We start from the raw sequence: 21,154 nt of genomic DNA, 5'->3' as shown, positions 1-21,154 counted from the left end.
CCACCAAGTAAGTGTGTGGAGGGTGTGTAAAGGAATAAAGAAGGTGTAAGAAAAATGTAAACCCTTAGGGGACACATTAGAAGCTTCCACTGAAATAAAAAATAAGCTTCTACGAACAAATTTAAATTTTCAATTCAAAAAGACGAATTTTTAACGCAAAAAAGGACATTTCAACTAAATTGTCGAATTTTTCACTAAATACTTTCTTTTAATATACAAAAAATATGGAATTCTTCTCAAAATCTGTATCCAAATAAAAATGATAAAAATATAACAACATAGTCGAATTCTCTAACAAATAGTTAGATTTTAAATTTTAACAGAGAAAAATGAAAGTTGTACTAAAACAGGTGAATTTGTAATGAAAACTACACATTTTTTTCAGTTGACCTTTCACTTAGAAAAGATTCAGTTTATTTTTTAAAACCAAAACATAAATTATAAACAAAATGTAAATTTTCTATGAAACAGTTAAATTTTTAACAACAAAAAAACAGTAGAGTTTTCAACTAAACAGTTTGTCCTTTTAACAAAATAGTGTAATTGTGAACCAAATATTTGCATTTTTATCCAATAAAGATACAAACTCTCTTAAAATAGCTGAATTTCTAAATTAAAATTTTTTTTAAAAGTGAATTTTCTTCCAAAAAGGTTTTGAATTTTTAACCATAAAGTATAACTTTTGAAGAAGATTGTGCAATCTTCAATCAAACAATTGCATTTTTGTCGAAGTGCAAAGAGGAAGCAAACAAATATTTTTCATCCGACCAGCGTGATTAATATTAAAACTAGGGATCCATTTTTTCTACGTATTTTGAATTATTGTTTAAAAATGGTAATTTTAAATTAAAAACTGAGTTAAAAAGTATCATAAAAGAAGAAAATAAATCTAAAATTTCTCGTTTCACAGAGGTTTTCAAAAAATAGAAAATATTTGTTTGTTACTTTGTTTTCCAAAAATTTCATTCCTTATTTTCAATGTTGTTATTCACAAATAAAATAAAAACTGCCTTATTTGCCTTTATATTTTTATTTTTTATTCAGTTTTTAAGTGCTATAACTCTGGTATTCTTTTTTCATGAAAAGTCATTAGGAGAAATAGTTTGTCTCTTTGAGTACTACAAATAACCGCTCACAGAGTTTTGGAATGTTAAAAAAGTGGTCTATAAATTTTGCAAAATACGCTCACCGTTTCAATTTAGATCTAAAATGGCTGGCTAATGAATTTAACCTTTAGTTTAGGATGCTAAAAGCGTATGCCAAATGCCAACTCAATCTGTACATTTTGTCAAATGTTATCCCGCTAACAAACTAAAAATCGACAGACACACAGCCAAAACAAAGGCAGACGAACAAATTCATAAGAACCTGTTTTCTGGATCCTGGGGATTTAAAAACGTTAAAATGTAACAAAAATGGAGGGGGGGGGGGCGGGTCAAATTTTACAAAAATCTAATATCTTTTTTGATGAGAAGATGAAAATTAATTTTTAAAGAAATAAGAAAAAATTTTCAAACAGTTGAAGGTAATGAAAAAAGACAAGTTTTGAGCAAAATGCTTTAATCATCAACCAAATGAAGTTTAAACAAAAAAGATTAATTTTATATAAAAAAAGACGAATTTTCAACAAAAGAGTTAAGTTTTGAATCTGAAAAAGCCCGAAGAGGTGAATTTTGAATAAGGTAAGTAGTAAGGTTTCACTGAGCAAGCAAATAGTATTATTATTTTTGTAGAGGTATGTGGCTAATTAACGTCGTTTTTTAAGAATGTTTATAACTGCGTTAATGTTAATCCCCCGCCCCTCCCTCATTATGCCAGTGGTTAAGGTTGTAGCTCTTTTTAAGAGATTTACCTGATTTATTTTTTAAACTTGAAAGGGTTTTTTTTTCATTGTGTGTGGGTTTGGGAACAGTTTTATTTTGAGGTGTATGAATGTTCATAGCGATTGGTGCCTTAGCTCGAATTTTAGTAATTTTATGTATTTTGAATGTCTGTCTAGTTTAAGGCTTTATCGCACATGCCTGTGATGTACCGGCGGTGACTGTGTTGTAGAGTGGTAGTGTTTGAGGTAGCGGAGCACTGTCCAGAGGGTGTGTTCGCTTGTAGAAGTTTCTTTCAGTGTAATCTCTTTAGTTGATTTATTGGGAGCATTTTTCTTGTACAAATTGTATGTTTTTTATTTTTTAATAGCGGGTTTAAATACTTGTTTAGAAGAAGAGCAACCTCTGTAATGAGCAAGGTGGTCCCCAGCACAAAGCGCAAAGTTTTTGAAAAATGAATTAGATGCGTCTGATGGACCAGAACCTATCAATCCATAATGAGCATCTCGCTAATTTTCGAATGGCATTGGTTACATGAACCGTATCTTTGTGGCATTCTCTGAGGCGGTAGCGCTCCAACCGCGACGTAGGAAAGTGGGGGCATCGATAGAGTCACGCGGATTGGCTCGCGCTCGCCACTCTCAACTTTAGTACCGCCTATCTATTTGCCGATTTTCTGGGAGGGGCTTGGCGTAATTGGCTCGCGCGCACCACGTAAAAGTTGTCAAGCGTGAACAGATTGTCGAAGCCGTACCTTATTTTTTCCGATAATGAAGAGAATATATTTAACGTCTGGCTCAACAAAATTAAAGATAAAGTACAAAAGAAAAGATTAACTTAAGCTAATAAGTTCCTAGTTGGAATAGCTACAGCAATAATAATAAGAATACTTATGTACAATTCTTGTATCATATTTAACAAAATTGAATAAATAATTGGTTTTGAAAGCAAAGCAAAGCCGTGCTTTCCCTGTTGGTTGCCCGGAGGGAATTGTTCTTTTTACAGACTGTTGCGGCCTATAATTTCTAAGTCAAATTACATGTGAAGTTAAAATGCACAGGTGTCGAAGACCTAGATACTCCGAAAACGAATACAAAGTTATTTATTCTAAGACATATAATTTATTTATAGGTAATTGAAAAAGTTTTGAAATCCATAAGAAAATGAAAATGTCAAATAACTATTTTTCTTTCGGGTTGATTTGTTTTTAAGAAAATTTATCACTTGTAGAGGGTTTGAAAAAATATTTTTTAGGTTTTCAGAAATCTTTCAAAGCTTCAAAATATGTCTAATCTCTGAAAAATGGTCTTGAAAAGTTTGAGATTCTTTACTGAAAATTTTGAAAATCTTTTAAAATGTTATTTTTTTATAGTAATGTTTTAAAATGAACTATTGAACATGAAAAAATCTACGGTTAAAAATATTTAAAATCTCTTTGGGATAAAATGTTTTCTAAAATTTTATAATTTCGGAAACTTTCAAAATATTGCTTTAAAATCTCCTACATTCTTTTCTGAAATTTTAACAAATCATTTAAAAAATTGCTTGTAAAAATATTTTTGGATTTCCTCTTAAGATTAGTTTTTAAAAATACAAAATAATGCAATTTGGACATTGCTGAAGATTATAAGCCTTTCTAAATATTAAAAAAAAATTTTATTATTATTATCTCTTCAATATAAATATTCCAGGGTTGCATATAAAAACAAAAAAATTTTGTTAATATGTTTACTGTTAAAAAGATATGTTTCTATGTCATTTAAATTAATTTTTTAAACTGAAATAAATAACTACTAAAAATTATATATTTTATTGAAACATTTAAAAGCTCTTAAAAAGCTTCTTAATTATTTGTTCGTAGTTTTAAAAAATCTATTTACAAAACTTTTCTCAAATTTTTGTAAGAAAAGTTTTTTTTTTTTAATTGTACAATTTTGCAAAGTTGTATGATTCTTCTGTAATTTTTTTACATTTTTTATTAAATTTTAACAAGTTTTAATATACATATTTCAGGATAAGTTCTCAAAACAAATTTTTTAGTTTTTTTTATGTAGAAAACATATTTTTCTATGTTATTTAAATTAGGAAATTAATTCTTTTAGATCTGAATAAAATATAATTACAAGAAGCATAAAAATAAGTTTTTTTAAAGGAAAAAGTACGCTTATATTTTATTCAACGCAATCAAATTATCTTAATAATACTGTACCATGTTATATTTTTAGAATGGAAGATAATTATATAAATTAGTTTTGATAAAATATTAATTACTTTATATTTCACTACGATAAAAACTCAGGGGCGTTGAAAAACTAATTATAACTCTGAAGCTATAATTGCAAATAAAAAAGTTTCTTTATATTTATATTCTTTATTTAATTTTGATAAAATAGTTGAGTAAACAAATAATTTCAGTTTAATACGATATTTTATGGTAATATAAATAAATATTTTTGAAACTACAGTTTCAATGAGATATTTAAAAATAGTTTAATTTTTATATTATACTATAAAAAAAAATTCGCTAACATTTTTACCATTCGAAATTATTAATTTAAAAAAAATATATACCTTTACATTTTAATTCTTTTGGAATGTCTCACAAATTATATCATTTCTCATTGAAAACTTTTAAACTTATGAAAATCAAACTGGAAGCATAATAAATTTTAAAATTCCCAATATTTCTTTGATTTTATGGAAAATAAATAATAAAAAAATTTATTTTATTTCTAAATTGTGAGAAAATTGCTATCAAGCTCCGTGGGCATTCGAACCCAGGCCTTTCAGATTGTTGATCTTATTCTTATTTTCCTTAAAAATAAATCATTGTTAAATTAAAAAAATAAATAATAAAGCATTTGGGAAGAATAAATAAATAAAGTCGTAGATTATTATTTATTTGTTATCACTTACTAGTATTTTCGTCTGATGAAGCCCCAATTTCACAAGCCAAAATGGCACCCACAATAAAAAGACTCAAGTAAATTTGTTTACCCATTTTTCACCAAAAATGATTTTTGAATTCTGAGAACAATTAATTGAGGTTTCTTATTTTATAATCGCCAATTGTTTGCCAATGTAGATAACTCAGGCAAAATATAACTTTAAAAACCTTTTTGTCAGCAGATAGAGTCGATAAATGCGCACGAAAAATAAATATTCTGTTTGCTATGGAGATAAGTGGCAAAATGATATGAAATTTTAATATTTGTTTAATTTTATTTTGAATGATAAAATATATGGTTCGATTAAAAATCTTGTCAGTACAGAGTTTAATTATGCTAAGAATGTTTGAACAGACTCTAAGAGAATGACGTAATAATGCGTCAATTTGTACAAGTAGGTAATATTTAAATATGAATTTGTTTGTTAACCTATAAATTCTATTTTAGGCAACTCAATACGATTAATATGTAAGTTAATTTTCCCAATAATTGGTTCAACTTTTAATAAAAAATAAATTTTAATGCTGAAGCGTTGTATAAGAAAGAAAGATAATTTTATGAACCAAAAATTATAGTTTAATTTTTATAAATAAAAAATTAATTTTTAACGAAAAAACAGATTTTCCTACAAATCAGTTAAATTGTTAACAAAACAAAATGAATTTGTGACTTAAGAGTTCATTTTCAACCAAATCTACCAAAACAGGTTAATTCTCAATCAAATTTTTTATTAATCAATAAAGACAAAGAAATCTCATCCAGAATGTTAAATTTTCGATCCAAAAAGATAAAGTTTTAACCATGAAGATTAATTTTCTAGATTTTTTTTGACAAATTATTTAATTTTTCAACATTATATAAATTTGTTAATAAAAATGAAATGCTTAAATTGTTCTTTATTTCAGTTGCTGTATTTTAAATTCGAAAACAATAATTTCTAACATCAAATTTAATTTTCAAGTAGGCAGTCGAATTGCTAAGTAAATTATTTAATTTTGAATACAAAAATTAAATTTATAACAACAAAAAGCGATTTTTTAAATAGAACTTCAATTTTTTATTTTAAAATATACATTTTTAAAGAAAAATGTAACAGTTATATATATATATATATATATAAACTTAAAAATATTGTTATTGTGAATAAAAAGTATTTGAATTAAACAAAAAAAAAACTTTCAAAAAAAAAATTAATTCTTTAATCAAATCAAATTAATTTTCAACTCAACAGTTGTAGTTTTAACCAAAGAAGATAAAATTCATACCAAAAGAGATGAATTTTTAAATAAAAAAAGGGATTTTAATAGAGAGTTGAATTTTCAAAAAAGAAAGATTTTTCAATTATTAAGAACAAAATTAATTTTCTACCAAAAATATGATTTCTCAACTAAGTATATCAAATTTGACCCAGATATTTAACTTTCCAACCAAAAAAGATATTCTTTCTGTAATGAAAGTCAATTTTTCTAAACAAAAAATTTACCGAAAAGTTGAATTCTCAATCAAGAAGATTATATAAAAAAATATAATGGTTAAAATATTATCCCAAAAAATTAATTATAAAAAGGATTTCTAACAAAATAGTTTAAGTTTCAATCTTAAAAGATGAATTTTTAATAAAAAAATTTCAACAAAAAAATAAGTAAAAAAAATTACATCAATTTTCTACCAAAAGTTGAATCTTTAAACTAAACAATATGATTTTTTAACCGAACTGAAATGATTCAATTTGTAGTTAAAAATATTAATTTTTAAGAAAAAGAAATTTGCTACAAACAACTTGTTTAGTCTTTAGTCCCAAAATATGAATTTTTAACATAAATGTTGATTTTCAACCAACTAGTTGAATTTTAAACCAATTTTGAAATTTTTAGTCAGCAAATTTAAATTTAGAAAAATAAAAAATGCATTTTTGACAAAGTACTTTAAATTAGAAACTTTAAAAGGCGGATTTTCAATGCAAAATGTAACTGTTAATATTTTAAGTAGAAAATATTTTTATTTTAAATAAAAAAACAATAAAATTTAACCATAAACGAATAATTTTTCTAAATTCTAAGTACTTTGTCAAAAATGCATTTTTTATTTTTCGAAATTTAAATTTGCTGACTTAAAATTTCAAAATTGGCTGAAAATTCAAATAGTTGGTTGGAAATCAACATTTATGTTAAAAATTCATATTGTGGGATAGTAATAGTAAAATTTTCATTCAGAAAAAATGGAAACAAAGGATTTTTAACAAATTAGCTTAATTTTCAACCAAAAAAGATGTATTATCAACGCAAAATGAAAAAAAAAAAAAATACATTGATAGGATATCAGCCAAAAAGATAAACATCCAACCGAAAATACTAACTTTTAACTAAATTGATGAATTTTCAAAGAAAAATTAAAAAATTGATATTTTACCGAAGAAAGATTTAAATAAAGTCAAAAAACAATTTAATTATTATGAAAACAGCGCGTTATTAAGAAATACGGAAAATTATCAACGAAAACAGATTATTTCTCAACCAAATTGTTTCATTTTCACCAAAAAGGATTAAAGTTCTTCAAGAAAATATGAATTGTCAACAAGGTACACACATTTTCTACTGAATAATTTAATTTTTAACTAAGAGTATTCTTTCTACAAAAAAAAAGATTTCAACAAAATAGTTGAATTTTTGTAGAATCCTGTTACACAACACAAGAATTCAACAAACAAATTTGGACCACAACGAATAAACGAAAACCAAAAATTGTACTGTAATCTGAAAAATAAAACAAAAAAAAAAACAAAATAAAATTTTCAGACAAAAATAAAAAAGAGGAAAGAAAAATGAGAAAGCAACCAACCACATGCCCTTCCTTCTCTTTTTCTTTCTGTCGTCTTTTTTATTTTTTTATTATCATCAAATTGCAATAAAATAAAAATGAAAAACATAAATAAATAAATTTGCTTTACCAAAGTTTCAGTACTCGTACAGTACCCTTATCAAGTCAAGAAAAATTTAAGTGGTAGAAATTAACAGCACCCACGAACAGGTGCTCTATCTTTGAAATCTGAGAATCGAATGAGGGTCAATAGGCCAATCTGTTGTAAACAAAATATAAATATCTGTCACAATTACGTCAGAAATAGAGAAAGGAAAAGAAAAACACAATTCATAAAACAGCTACGTTATATGTAATTAATCATATTTAGCATAAATTTTGTTCAGCCCATCCAAATCGGTTTTTAAATTAATAGATAACTTTTTTGTTTTCTAATATAAAGCATTTTCATGAATGCCCTCTTTCTCTCATTACTTTCATTATGAAAAATTTGAACATTATCTCAGTGAAGCTCATGGTTAACATCAACTAGTATGAATTAAAAAATTTTTTAACATAAGTTTAATAGTTTTAGAAATTTGACCAAAAAATGGAAAAACAAAAGAATTAAACGAACAATATTCCTTCAAACCTTTCTGATTATCTACAAGCAAATTATTAATCTCTTTGTTTTTGATTTGTTAAATTTTAATTGCAAAATGTTTTTCAATTAATTTTTTTTGGATAATGATTCAGAAAAAGGATATTCCTAACGGAATATTTCCTAAAGGAAATTTTAAATTCTACCTGAATATGTACTTTTTCTATACCAATTGGTAATAATATTACCATTCCAACCCCTAATTACTTCTATGTCCAAAAAACTGATTTTATAATCCTGTTCTATTTCATGAGAAAATTGAAGTTTTGGATGAAAACTGTTAAAAGTATCAATGACGATCTGTAACTTTTCCAGAGGAACAAATAATAAGGTTTCGTCGATAAACCGAAAATAAAAAGGCAAAACAAAATCTAATTTTCCACAAACAAAATCATTCAAATCTGCCATCACTATTTCTGCCAAAATCGAAGAAATGATTGAACCTATGGGAGTACCAGACTTTTGTCTATAGAAAGATCCATTAAATTTAAAATAAGTTGACTTCATAATAAAAACTATCCCTTCAATAAAATCTTTTTGACATAAACGAGTACGGGTTTTTATATTTGTCCATTCATTTAAAATTGCCTATTTAACTAATTCAAAGGGTATAATTGGAAACTGATTTTATAATCCTGTTCTATTTCATGAGAAAATTGAAGTTTTGGATGAAAACTGTTAAAAGTATCAATGACGATCTGTAACTTTTCCAGAGGAACACATAATAAGCTATCGTCGACTAACCGAAAATAAAAAGGCAAAACAAAATCTAATTTTCCACAAACAAAATCATCTCAATCTTCCATCACTATTTCTGCCAAAATCGAAGAAATGATTGAACCTATGGGAGTACCAGATTTCTGTCTATAGAAAGATCCTTCAAATTTAAAATAAGTTGACTTCATAATAAAAACTATCCCTTCAATAAAATCTTTTTGACATAAACGAGTACGGGTTTTTATATTAGTCCATTCATTTAAAATTTCCTTTCTAACTAATTCAAGGGGTATACTTGGAAACTGATTTTATAATCCTGTTCTATTTCATGAGTAAATTGAAGTTTTGGATGAAAACTGTTAAAAGTATCGATGACGATCTGTAAAATTTCCAGAGGAACACATAATAAGGTATCGTCGACTAACCGAAAATAAAAAGGCAAAACAAAATCTAATTTTCCACAAACAAAATCATTCAAATCTTCCATCACTATTTCTGCCAAAATCGAAGAAATGATTGAACCTATGGGAGTACCAGACTTTTGTTTATAGAAAGATCCATTAAATTTAAAATAAGTTGACTTCATAATAAAAACTATCCCTTCAATAAAATCTTTTTGACATAAACGAGTACGGGTTTTTATATTTGTCCATTCATTTAAAATTGCCTTTTTAACTAATTCAAGGGGTATACTCGGAAACATTGCAATAACATTCAAAGAAATCATTACATGGTCATCCGGAAACATTTTTTGAATGACACTTTTTTGAAATTCCCAACTATTTTAGACATTATATTTAGAAGTTGTGCTAGAGTCCTTGGAAATCAAATTAAAATTTCGTTGTAAAAATTTGGTGGGAGTAGTAATAGTTAAAATAATTATTCTTAAGGGATAGCCATCTTTGTGAATCTTGGTCAATCCATAACATCTTGCAAGAAATGTGTCTTCAGTGTTAATATTAGTCAATCTCATATCCTTTCCCGGAAGTCCTTTCTGTCTTCAATTGTCAAGCATCTTAAAAGTGTCTCTTTTTAATTTTTTAAACAGATTTTCATGTAATAATTCAAAATTATCATTATCAGAAAGCAAATTCTCCATATTCCTGATATAATTCGATCCCAGTGAGCACAAAATTTGGCGACGTCCTTACGACATCGTTACGATATCTTTACGACAACTTTACGATATCCTATGTCCATGTCGTTTCGCTGTCTTTAGGATGTCGTAATTAAGTCGCACGATCTGATGATGTCTTTACGACATCGTAAAGGCAGCGAAACGACATGGACATAGGCTGTCGTAAAGTTGTCTTAAAGATGTCGTAACAATGTCGTAAAGACGTCGCCAAATTTTGTGCCCACTGGGATTTTTGCATGCAAAAAGTAATACTGCCGTTATCAACATTCATGCAAACCATATCAGGGTTGTTTCTAAGAAACTTTTTTGTCATCATGAAACCTTTAGAAATTCTACGATCAATATAACTGATGTGCAAACAATTTTTCTCAACAAAGCTCTTTGACAAGTGTAAAACCTTGTTTCGGAAATCCTGCTGATCCAAAATAGGAAATTTTGTATATTTGATTCAACATCTTTCACAATTTCCATAATTTGTTTTGCCTTAGTTTTTATCAGACGGTTACTAAAACCTTGACCTAATCTGAGAATATCTGTGACTGAATCAGGAATTTGAATATCTGTCAAATTAACAAACCAAGGATCTTTACCTCCTTCAAAAATCCTATGTAAATTTAAATTTTGTTCTTGAACACTAGTTTGCTGATGAATTAAATTTGAAAGTTTGTTATCATATTTGACATCGCTGCTTAAAAATCTTTGATTGAGGAGAATCTGATGCTTTGAAAGATTAATAATTTCATCTCGTTGTAAACAAACTTCTGATTCACTTCTTATTCTTGAAATTCTTGACTTTCAAAAATTAACATGATTTGAAACATATTTGATAAATAAATTTGGTAGTGAAAATTTAAAATATGTAATTGTGACAGATATTTATATTGTGTTTACAGCAGATTGGCCTACTGATAATAAAATTTTTGTCGTTGGATTCTTGTTTTGTTTAACAGGATTTTGCATCAATTTGATATTGGACGTTAAATTAGATTTTTAATTTGGATTTTGGTCTAATTTAAATTTCGTGAAGTTGAATTTTTATTGAAAGAAACCAATTTTTTAAATAAAGTTCTGTTTGAAAATTAAACTACTTTGTGAATAATTAATATTTTATCGCTGATAATTTAACACATGATTGCAAATTAAACTGATTTGTTAAAAATTCATAATTATTCAAAATTGACTTTCTTCTTTAAAAAATTAGCTATTATATTATCATAAAATTAATCTCACGGTTGAAGAAATCACCTTTCGGGGTGAACTTATTAGTTGAAAATTCAGCTTTTCAAAGATTTATTATTTTATTATAGTTGCAGATTTACCTCTTATGTTCAAATTTGTACTACTTTGTTGAGATTTGATGCTGTTGAAAGTTAATATGCAAAGTATATATTTTTGATCAAGAATTTATCTTTCCTAATTGAAAACACATATTTTTTGGTTAAAATGTAACTATCTGATTCTAAATTGATCTGGTTCGTTTGAAGATTCAACAGTTTCGTAGATTAGTGGACTGGCTGGTTAAAAATTACCTTGTTTTATTTAAAATTGAACCATTTTGTTAAAAATTTATATATTTTGTTAAGAATTACTTTTATTTGTAAAACTTTAATCCGCTTGGCTGAAAACTGCTTTTAGAAACTAAGGTTATTGACGACAGATTAAAACATCTATAGTCATAACGCACTGCTTTTTTAATATTATTACCAGTCATACGAAAGAATTCAATCCGAGTTCAGACCGCAGATATTATATTTTTAATTTTACATTTATTTAAAATTAATAGCGCAAAGCATTAAGGCTCACAATTCGTATGAATACTTAACTTGAAAAGACCGCCTTATTGTGTTGCGCACACCTACTGCAACTTCATTGACTTCTTTTCGAACCAACGCGGTAACCATGCCGGTTAACATGTTTATTTTAACCCGTCTTATCACACGATCAAGACGTGAATAGATTCCAAGAAGAGTGTTATAAGTCTCCAATACTGCAAATACTTCACCACCGGATGTTGATACAACAATATGTTCGTAGCTTGGCATCGGCACATAAAAATTTGTGCTTATTCTCATCTGGAGATTTTTATTAACAGGAAAAATGTATCTTCGAAGTTCAAATATCCGGTGCTCGTTCCTCCAGGAAATAAGCCGAATAAGTAAAAGCTCTTCAAGTTCACATTCAAGTCCTATAGGACAAGGAAGCGTTGTGGGTGGAGCTGTGTACCTGTAGAGTCGAGGCGTGGACGAAGAAGCAGGTAACGTGGACCTGGTAGGAGAAGTAGGTCTGGTAAGAAATGACTGTCTGACAGGAGACGTAGTTCTGTCAGGGGACGTATGTCTGGCAAGAGACGTAGGCCTATCAGGAAACATAGGTCTGGCAGGAGATGTATGCCTAGCGGGAGGAGACATGTATCTGGCAAGGGGAGCCATGAATGTGCCGATAGAGGACGTACTCCTGCCATGAGGAGACCTACTCCTGGCACGAAGAGGGGGACTAACAGGAGAAGATCTGTTGCCAGCACGAAGGGTTGAAGTGGAAGGAGGATGCCACTCTGTTGAATTATGTGCCTCAGAAGATGAAGAAGAAGAAGAAAAAGCACAAGATTTAGCAGAAGGGACATTAGGAATAGGGTCACCATTAGGCAAACAGTCGAACTGTGAACTTAACTCTGCAACAAGAAAGAGAAGATCACGTTCATTTCAACTTGTTGTTTCATGAATCAATGATAATATTGCTCTAGCAATAAACAATTTGTTTTAAAAACTCGTCGGCTTGCCAAGCTTAGGAAAAATACATAACTAGTCATCATGAATTTAGGGACACCGAGACATTTGATTTTTCACATAATAATGAAACAACAATAACACAAATGACAACTGCAAAACGTCCAACGTCCAAGAAGCTAAACTTTTTTCATCTGTTTGATCATGAGTCCCTGTGGGATAGAAATTCAACAATTTGTTAAAAATATGTAACTGTTTTTGATTAAATTTAAATCTTATGCCTTTGAAATTCAACTATTTTGTTGAAAGTTCAATAATTTTTTAAAATATAATCTATTTGGCTGCTGATGAAAATTTTTAGATAAAAAAATTTGCTGTTGTTGAAATTGGAAGAAACTATTTCTACATATCTACATAAATTTGATTTAAAATAATACAGTCTCTCGTTATTTATTTAGTGCGGAAAACAAAATTAATTGTGAAAAATTTAACATTTACCAATAGAATTAAGGACGATTGCCAAGGTGGAAATCAGAGTATAAATGATCATCATTTTTCCCAAGCAGAGAAGAAACTTGCTAACGTATGAGTTAATGAACAATTACTTATAATGAGTAATTAAAAATTATTTCAGTGGTATATTAAAGATTGTAAGTGTCATATATCAAAAGGTGTATACCTCATTGATTATAGGTATTAAGTTTGTCCTTCAGAGATGGTTACATATAATTCGCTTGCTTGCAGAGAAAAAAATTTCTTACCAAATTCGTTAAAAGTGATATCAATGATTTTTACATTACAATTTTATCTTATCTGTATAAAGTTAACAAATAATTTCTAACACAGACAGGAGTTAAATGTAATAAAAATTCATTAAGTAGCATAAGATAATTATTCAAACACATTTCGATCACATTTCGAAATCAAAATCTTGTTTGAATAAAAATTCAAATACGTTTTTGAGGTGTTTTTTTTTCTTATTCCAAAAGTTTGGTTAAAAATTCAACAATTTAGTTACAAAAATCATCCCTTTTCATTGGTAATTTAATTGTTTATTCAAAAATTTAAATGTTTTGCAAAAAATTAAAATTTTCAACATTCATATTTCGTGATAAAAACTAAATTGTAATCTTTTTTACTGAAAAATTCAAATTGTTTTTTTGAAAACTTGTCTTTCAAATATAAAAATCAGTCGGTTTTAGTAGAAATCTAATCTTTATGGGATAGAAATGAAAGTGTTTTGTTGAAAATTAAATAACTTTATTAAAAAGCCACCTTTTTAGTCAAAAATCAAATGTATTGTTGAATATTCAACTATTTCTTACAAAAATTAATTGTTTAAAATTCATATTTTGGTGTTGAAAACTCAAATGAAAATTTTTTTCTCATAAAAATGTAATTTTTTATAACTAATCTCGAGAATTTGAAAATTTACCTGTTTAGGTAGACATTTCATCTTTCTTTTTTTAAAAAATCAACAGTTTGGTTTAAAATTAATCTTCTTTTCTTGAAGATTTAATTATTTTGTTTGAACCAATATGCCGAGAAATCATTTCTTGTCGAAACATTATATTTTGAGTAAAAATTTATCTCTTTGGTTGATTGTTTACCTATTTTCTTAAAAACTGGTCCCTTTTATTTGAAAATTCAACGGCATGGATAAAAAATAAACTACGTTGTTCAACATTATTTTTTTATCGCTGAGCATTCAATTTTTTACAGAAAATTCTTCTTTTGGCTTGAATATTAAAAAACTTAGGCTATTTTTTTTCTTGAAAGACTACAAAATCTTTAATGACTGCAAAATCTTTATTAACTGAAAATTCGTTTTTCTGGTTTTAAAATTAATTTTTTTAACGAAACTTCACCTTTCTTGCTTGAAATTACATTATTTGTCGATTCCATTTATAAAAGACCCTATCTTAAAAATATTACATCAATAAAATGTTGGTATTTGGATTTCAATAGGCAGGAAAAATTGAAAATAATTCATAGAAAAATTACGTACATTGAGAGCGTGGCGGAGGGGGGGGGGGGTATTTTTCTACATTTTCAAAAATATGAGAGAAAACTAGGGTTTCCACTTTTTTATTTTAGTTATTAAAAATATCATGTACGTGACTTTTAAAGAAGAGTAGTCTAAAGCTTATAATTTAAATGTAGCTCTATTTTCAAAATCTGCTAAAACAACTTCAGATTCAATAGATGACAAGGGTGAACCTTTTGGACAACCAGAAATTTGCTTATAAATTTTTTGAATTAATGAAAAAACAGTATTATTAAAAACTGTGCCGATAGTTATTAAAATCTCGGAGATACAAAATAAAAGTTTTAAAATTGACTTAATCATTTTGAACAAAAAATTATTTTTCTATTCTAAAATTTAACTTTTAACAAAATATTTAAATTTTCGACAAAATAATTAAATCGAGGAAAAATATTAAAATTTTCAACCTGAGAACATGAATCCTCGACAAAACTAGTTAATATTCTAACCACAAAAGATGAACTTTCATTTAGAAAAAATTAATTTAATGACTAAGTAGAAGAATTTTGAACAAATACAGATTTTTTAGTCGTCAAAGAAGAAAAAAAGGTTATCTACATTTTTTACATTTGTAAGCCAAGACAAATTTTTTGTAAAAAAATTGAATTTTCAACCAAAAAATAAGTATTTATAGCAATACAAAGAGAATTTTCAACAAAACAGCTCAGTTTTCACCAAACAGATAAACCTTCATTGAAAAAAAATCGCAACGAAGTAGTTCCTTTTTAAACCACACAGTTCAATTTTAAATTTAAAAAGATAAATTTTCAACAGAATCGTTAAACCTTTAATCAAAAGATACATTTTTTACTAAAAATATAAAGGTACGAAAAAAAATTATTTTTTAACAAAGTGGTTTAAATAATATTATCAAATGCGCAAGAAAAAAAGATACGTTTTAACCAAGCGGATGCATTTTTATCCAAGAAAGATGAAATTTCTATTCAAACAGATGAATTTTAAAATAAAGTGTTAAATTTTCAACAACAAAAAGTTGAATTTTTACCTAAAAAAAGATTCAACCAATAGATTAATTTATTGTAATTAAAACGGGCTAATATCCAATTACAAGGGGGTGGTATATCTTTTTTACAAAAGTAAAATAATTTAATTCTTACTTTTTATCTAATGCTGTAGTAGGTATTCGCTAAACTCTGCTCTTTACAATTTACTCGCTTTAAATTCAATTATAAAGAAAGATCAAAGGCTCTTATCCTTAGTGCATTTATCGTGTAGTAAAATAAACTATCGATATCTCTCTTAGACTTTATGTCTAGAATTTCGCTAAACACTTTCCCTCGACTAAATTCTGCCGGTCGCTCACTGTCGCTGGATATTTTAAAACAAAGTAGCTTAAGGGCATGTGATACTTAGAAAATTGTCGATTTTACCAGTTTTAGGTTCCGACGGCTTTTCTTCTTTAATAATCAATATTTTGTCTTAAAAATTTGGGAAATAATAGAGACCATGCTAACGGACGACCCCACACACTTTTTTTTTGGTTTAATTCAAAAAAGTTTTAATTTAGCAAAATCTGATTAATTTGCATAGCACATAGGAAATAGTATCGATTTTATCAGTTTTAGGTTCCGATGGCTATTTTTCTAGAAAAATCAATATTTTGTCTTAAAAATTTGGGAAATGATAGCGAACATGCTAATGGACGTCCCCGCACACTTTATTTGTGTTTTTTTTCAAAAATATTTTTGATAATGCTAACAACGTGTGTACATTTGGAGGTTATGTATTTTATAATTCTCCTGCGCGTTACTTCCAAACTACACAATATTTTTGCCGAAAACTTTGGACTCGCAAATAAACATAGTAACTAATCTCCCGAAACTAACCCTTTTTGCAGGCAATCATAAAAGCTTATTTCATAAACAATTTGCAGATTATCGGAAAGGCAAAGATGTTTATACTTTTTACTAAGTAATCATTTGATGAGACAATGTCTTTATAAACACTGGAAAATTTTGAATTCTGAGCTGCTCGAATATCATTACTTCTCAGATTCTCTTGCAATTTATTCATTATCTAATCAAAAACTCTTTAGAAATTTCGGGATTCTGGCTAATAAATACATGTCTACACCCTAGCTTTGACATAATATTCTCTATATGTGAGGTCTAATTATAATTAAAAGAGTGTTTGCTTTAAGTGAGTTCCGCTGGAGTAACCTATTGTAACATCTTTTTGTTAATCTATCCTCGGGCATTTCCAGCAACTTTATCCACCATATTAGTGCTCTAGCTATGTATTCGTACTCTAATTGTAACCTGTATGTTTCTTAACTTATCATGTAGTTCGGAGTGTTACGAGGCAGATTCAATACAGATTTTAAGTATTTATTTTGAATAATTTCTATGTCATTGAGATACCCCAGTGACCAGATTTCCGCGTCATGAAGTAAGGTCGCTGATGTTACCGCATTTAATAAGTGGTTTGCTGGTACTATAGATCTTGGCTTTGCTCTAAATAAAACTTGTCTGGAGGTACCTGATGCTACATTTGCTTTAGCTATCTGTTGTTCTTCATTTCCTCTGAACACACCAAAAGCTTCAAAGTTATGACCCAGGTAACAGTACTGTTTAATAAGCTCAACTTCCTCTCCGCCAAACAAAAATTTGCCCCATTTTTATTTTTTGTGCTTTTATAGAAAACTACTACCTTGGTTTTTGCCACGTTTACAACTAGATCGTTAATTTCGCAGTATTTTTGTAATATATTTCATTTCAATTGTACCTTCACAAGAGAGTCGGACAGGATAACGATATCGTCCGCAAATGCCACTAACAATACCTCAAGGATTCCTCTCAATCCTACCCCTTCTGCTCCATGTTTTCTAAAAAATTCCTCAATATCACTAATGAATAAGAGAAGCAAGATAGGACTGAGAGAGTCCTCCTGAGGCAACCTCTGTTTAACATCAAAGTCCTTCGTTTTCTCTCTGTTTATTACAAAGTCCATAGTAATGGTTTTATAGGGCCTCACAATTGTTCTAAGCAATTTAATGTTTAGTCCTAGATCCCGGAGCTTCGCTCAAAGTTTACTGCGCTTTACCGAAGGGAAAGCTTGTTTAAAATCAATGAAGATTGCGAAAAGTTTTCTGCCTTTTTTATTAATTATTGTATGAATCGCAGTTGTGAGTATAAAAATATTGCCGATACAGCTTCTCCCCTTTCTAAACCCCACCTGACTATCAAGAATTAATTTTCCTCTTTCAGCAAAGTTCTGGAGTCTGCTTGCTAGGCTATGAGTGAAGATCTTTGTTATGTTATTTAGAAGTGATATTGGACGATAGTTATTTGGGTCAATATTAGCCCCTTTCTTGTTTATAAGAATTGTTTTTATTTTGCTTAATTCTTGCGGTGTTTTTCCTGATATATCTTCCACTCATTAATTTTGATTAGACAAGATTCCAATTCTATTCTCTTATGTTTTTTTATTGTCATCCAGAATCCTTTTGAATTTTGTATGCTGAAAGAGTCTCTGCATCCCTGCTCTAACTTCTTTTTTCTTACTTTTAATTAATTTATTATGACAATGTTTTGCCTTGGTGTACATCTCTAAAACAGAAACCCCAAAACCCTCAGATTTAGCTTTTTTAACAGATTATTTAGAAGAGATTTAGAATCTTTATATTGCTCATCCTGCTATTCTTTATTATATAAGTATTTACCCTTTGCGTTCACTTCTCTTATTTTGCAAAGGTCTGCGTTTACTACGCCCAATTTCATTGCTGTTTTTCTAATCCTAAGCTAAGGTTATCGATTGAGTTATTGTTATCTACAGTAATTGCAAGGTTTTTAAGATAGGGACTAAAATTGTTTGCCTTTTCAGACTTCCAGCCATAGACCTCGCACAACTGAATGTCATTTCTTGAAGATTTATTTCTATTGGTTACTCTATTGCCTATGGATTGTTCGTTACTTTGAAACTCAATTGTACTAGGTAAGTGCTCTGTATAAATAAGGTCTGAAATTATCTTACTGTTTAAAAAAAAATTAAACATGCAAAGTTAATCCAAATTAAATCTATGGTGCTTTCTCTCGATTGCTTGAAAAATGTTAAGCTAGCCGGCTAGAGTATCCCACTGACCTACTATTATCCAACAAAAAGCCCAAATACTCCATCAAACATTTTAAAAGCCTACCTCGATAATTCACCACAAGATCACTACTAACTAGGTGACTAATCAAAGCAGAGTGCTCTGTGACAGAATAGTCCAATTGGTTGAGCTCCCCCACCCTAGAGTTAAAATCTCCACCAATTATACAAGGAGCAGTATTACCATTAACTAAAAGATTACGTACAGAATCTGTAAACTTGACCATTATAAACTCCGAGTCAAATTTGGGCTTCCAATACACAACACCCACTATAAAAGTTAAATTTCCCCTTTGTGATCTAACCAATATCCACATGTTTGTGATCTCAATTATTTCTAATAAGTTAAATTCCTTTCTAATAAAAACAACAATACTTCCACTCGCTCCGCCGGCACTATGATCTGTTTCCGCTGAACTCTGGACTGTTTGATGACCATCGAGGAATTTTCGGTTCTTCTCTATTATTGTTGATATCCAAGTTTCAGTGAGCCCAATTATATCATATCCAAGTAAAAATTCTGGCTGGTTCCGATCTAGTTCAAATACGTTTCAGAGGCCACTTACATTCCAAAACAGTAATTTAAAGCGATATGTCCTCTCCGTCGACCTTCCTCTTCGTGGATGATTGTTTGGATGGTGAGCTAGTATCCTGCCGGAAAGCCTTACTCCCCTGATTATTTGCTTCGCTTTGCAAGATATAAATTGGCCCATTCCGTTTCTCATCTGTTCATCCCGTTCCTTAAAATACTTCCTTTTTGGTTTTATCCCGGTTCCTTCTTTGTTTCCTTGGGTGTTTACAATAGCCTTTCTTTCTAAATCTTCGATGTCGTCGTTACTTCTATCCCTTTTCTTATAAGAGTTTATTGATAGAAGAAAACTTTTAACCTCCCCAAATTCATCGGGTTTTCCTTCTATTAGCAGGTAATCGTCCTTGATTTGAGCCTCGATCTCCATTTTTCTGAGCTCTTTGAGGAGTTGTGACAGCTGTTTTCTTATTTCTACTGTCTCTTTGCTGTAATCTTTTGCGATAAATATCCTTATCCCCTTGAGTTTGTGCTTCATCCTCATAACTTCCTGTTTCTTGAGTAGTGTAGCAAATGAAAGGAGAACTGTGGCACGTGAACTCGCTCTTTATTGTTTCAGAATCCTGGTGTAATTAATATATGAGTTCGAAATTTCCATCTCGAGTTTGTCTTTAATAGATATAAGTATGTGATTTACTAACTTGTTCGGATTGTTGGGATATCCAGCTCGAATATGATAATGTTGTTTCTTTTACCTGCCTTCTCATGTCTTTGCCTGATTACTTCGCTTTGGCCTTTCAAATTTTTAATAATCATTTCCAGGTCCTTTATTTCGTGTTTGCAGTCTGATAATTTGCCTTTCAAGGGCTGTATCTATTTTTTTATAATTACATGGACCGTATCTGCAATACTGTCTGGGATTAAGTTTTTCCAGAATTCAAGTACTCCTTCAAATTTATCGATGCGATCTAAAATCTCTACTCGATCAGCCACAATTTGCAGTACGGAGCAAAGGTGGCTCCCGCTCAAATGTAACATCACCTGACTCAATTAATTCCCAATGAAAATACACAGGACTCGGTTTTTTCTATTTATTTTAGTCAAATTTGTACACAACACAAGTAAAACACCACTTCTGACGAATCTGCGTACACACTTTTTTGAAAATTCTTATAGCTCCTTGTCAAATTTTTGTAAAACTACTAGATTACGCTACGAAAGGCAGTAAATTTTTTATAAAATAGTTAAATTTGTAATAAAACATTTTAGTTGTCGACTGAGAAGGACGACTTTTTTAAAAAATTGTTGAAATTTCAATCAAAACCTTGCATTTTTATACCAGAAAAATGAAATTTATACTAAAGCAGATGAATTTTTATATGAGAAATGGAAAATTTTGGAATTTTTAACCAAACAATTAGATTTTTATCTAAGAAAGATGCAGTTTCTACTAAATTCGATACATTTCTCAAATAAAAACGCATAGTTTTAAACAAACAGTTGAAATTTCATCCAAAAAAGTTTAATTTGACTTTTTAACACCAAAGTATCAGTTTTAAATATAAAGTAAATTTTCTACGAAGATACTTGAATTTTAAACAAACCATTTGGATTTTTAGTCAAAAAGGATTACTTTTTAATAAAATTCTTTAATTTCCAACCAAAAAG

The 21,154-nt window shown here is 28.8% G+C and overlaps 1 protein-coding gene across 1 annotated transcript in view; it reads right to left on the bottom strand.

Moving 5' to 3' along the window:
* The window catches only part of LOC117181023, a 7,319-nt gene extending 2,462 nt beyond the window's left edge, over positions 1-4,857 (bottom strand). Inside the window, exon 1 of the mRNA XM_033373592.1 lies at positions 4,737-4,857. Coding sequence (XP_033229483.1) covers positions 4,737-4,821 — 85 coding nt within the window. The 5' untranslated portion in view covers positions 4,822-4,857. The remainder of the gene's footprint in view (positions 1-4,736) is intronic.
* Positions 4,858-21,154: the final 16,297 nt, after the last annotated feature.

This window comes from Belonocnema kinseyi, chromosome 10, assembly GCF_010883055.1.
Source record: "Belonocnema kinseyi isolate 2016_QV_RU_SX_M_011 chromosome 10, B_treatae_v1, whole genome shotgun sequence".
Lineage (NCBI taxonomy): Eukaryota > Metazoa > Arthropoda > Insecta > Hymenoptera > Cynipidae > Belonocnema > Belonocnema kinseyi.
Note: the sequence above shows the minus strand (reverse complement) of the source record. Positions and strands in the feature narration are given on the sequence as shown.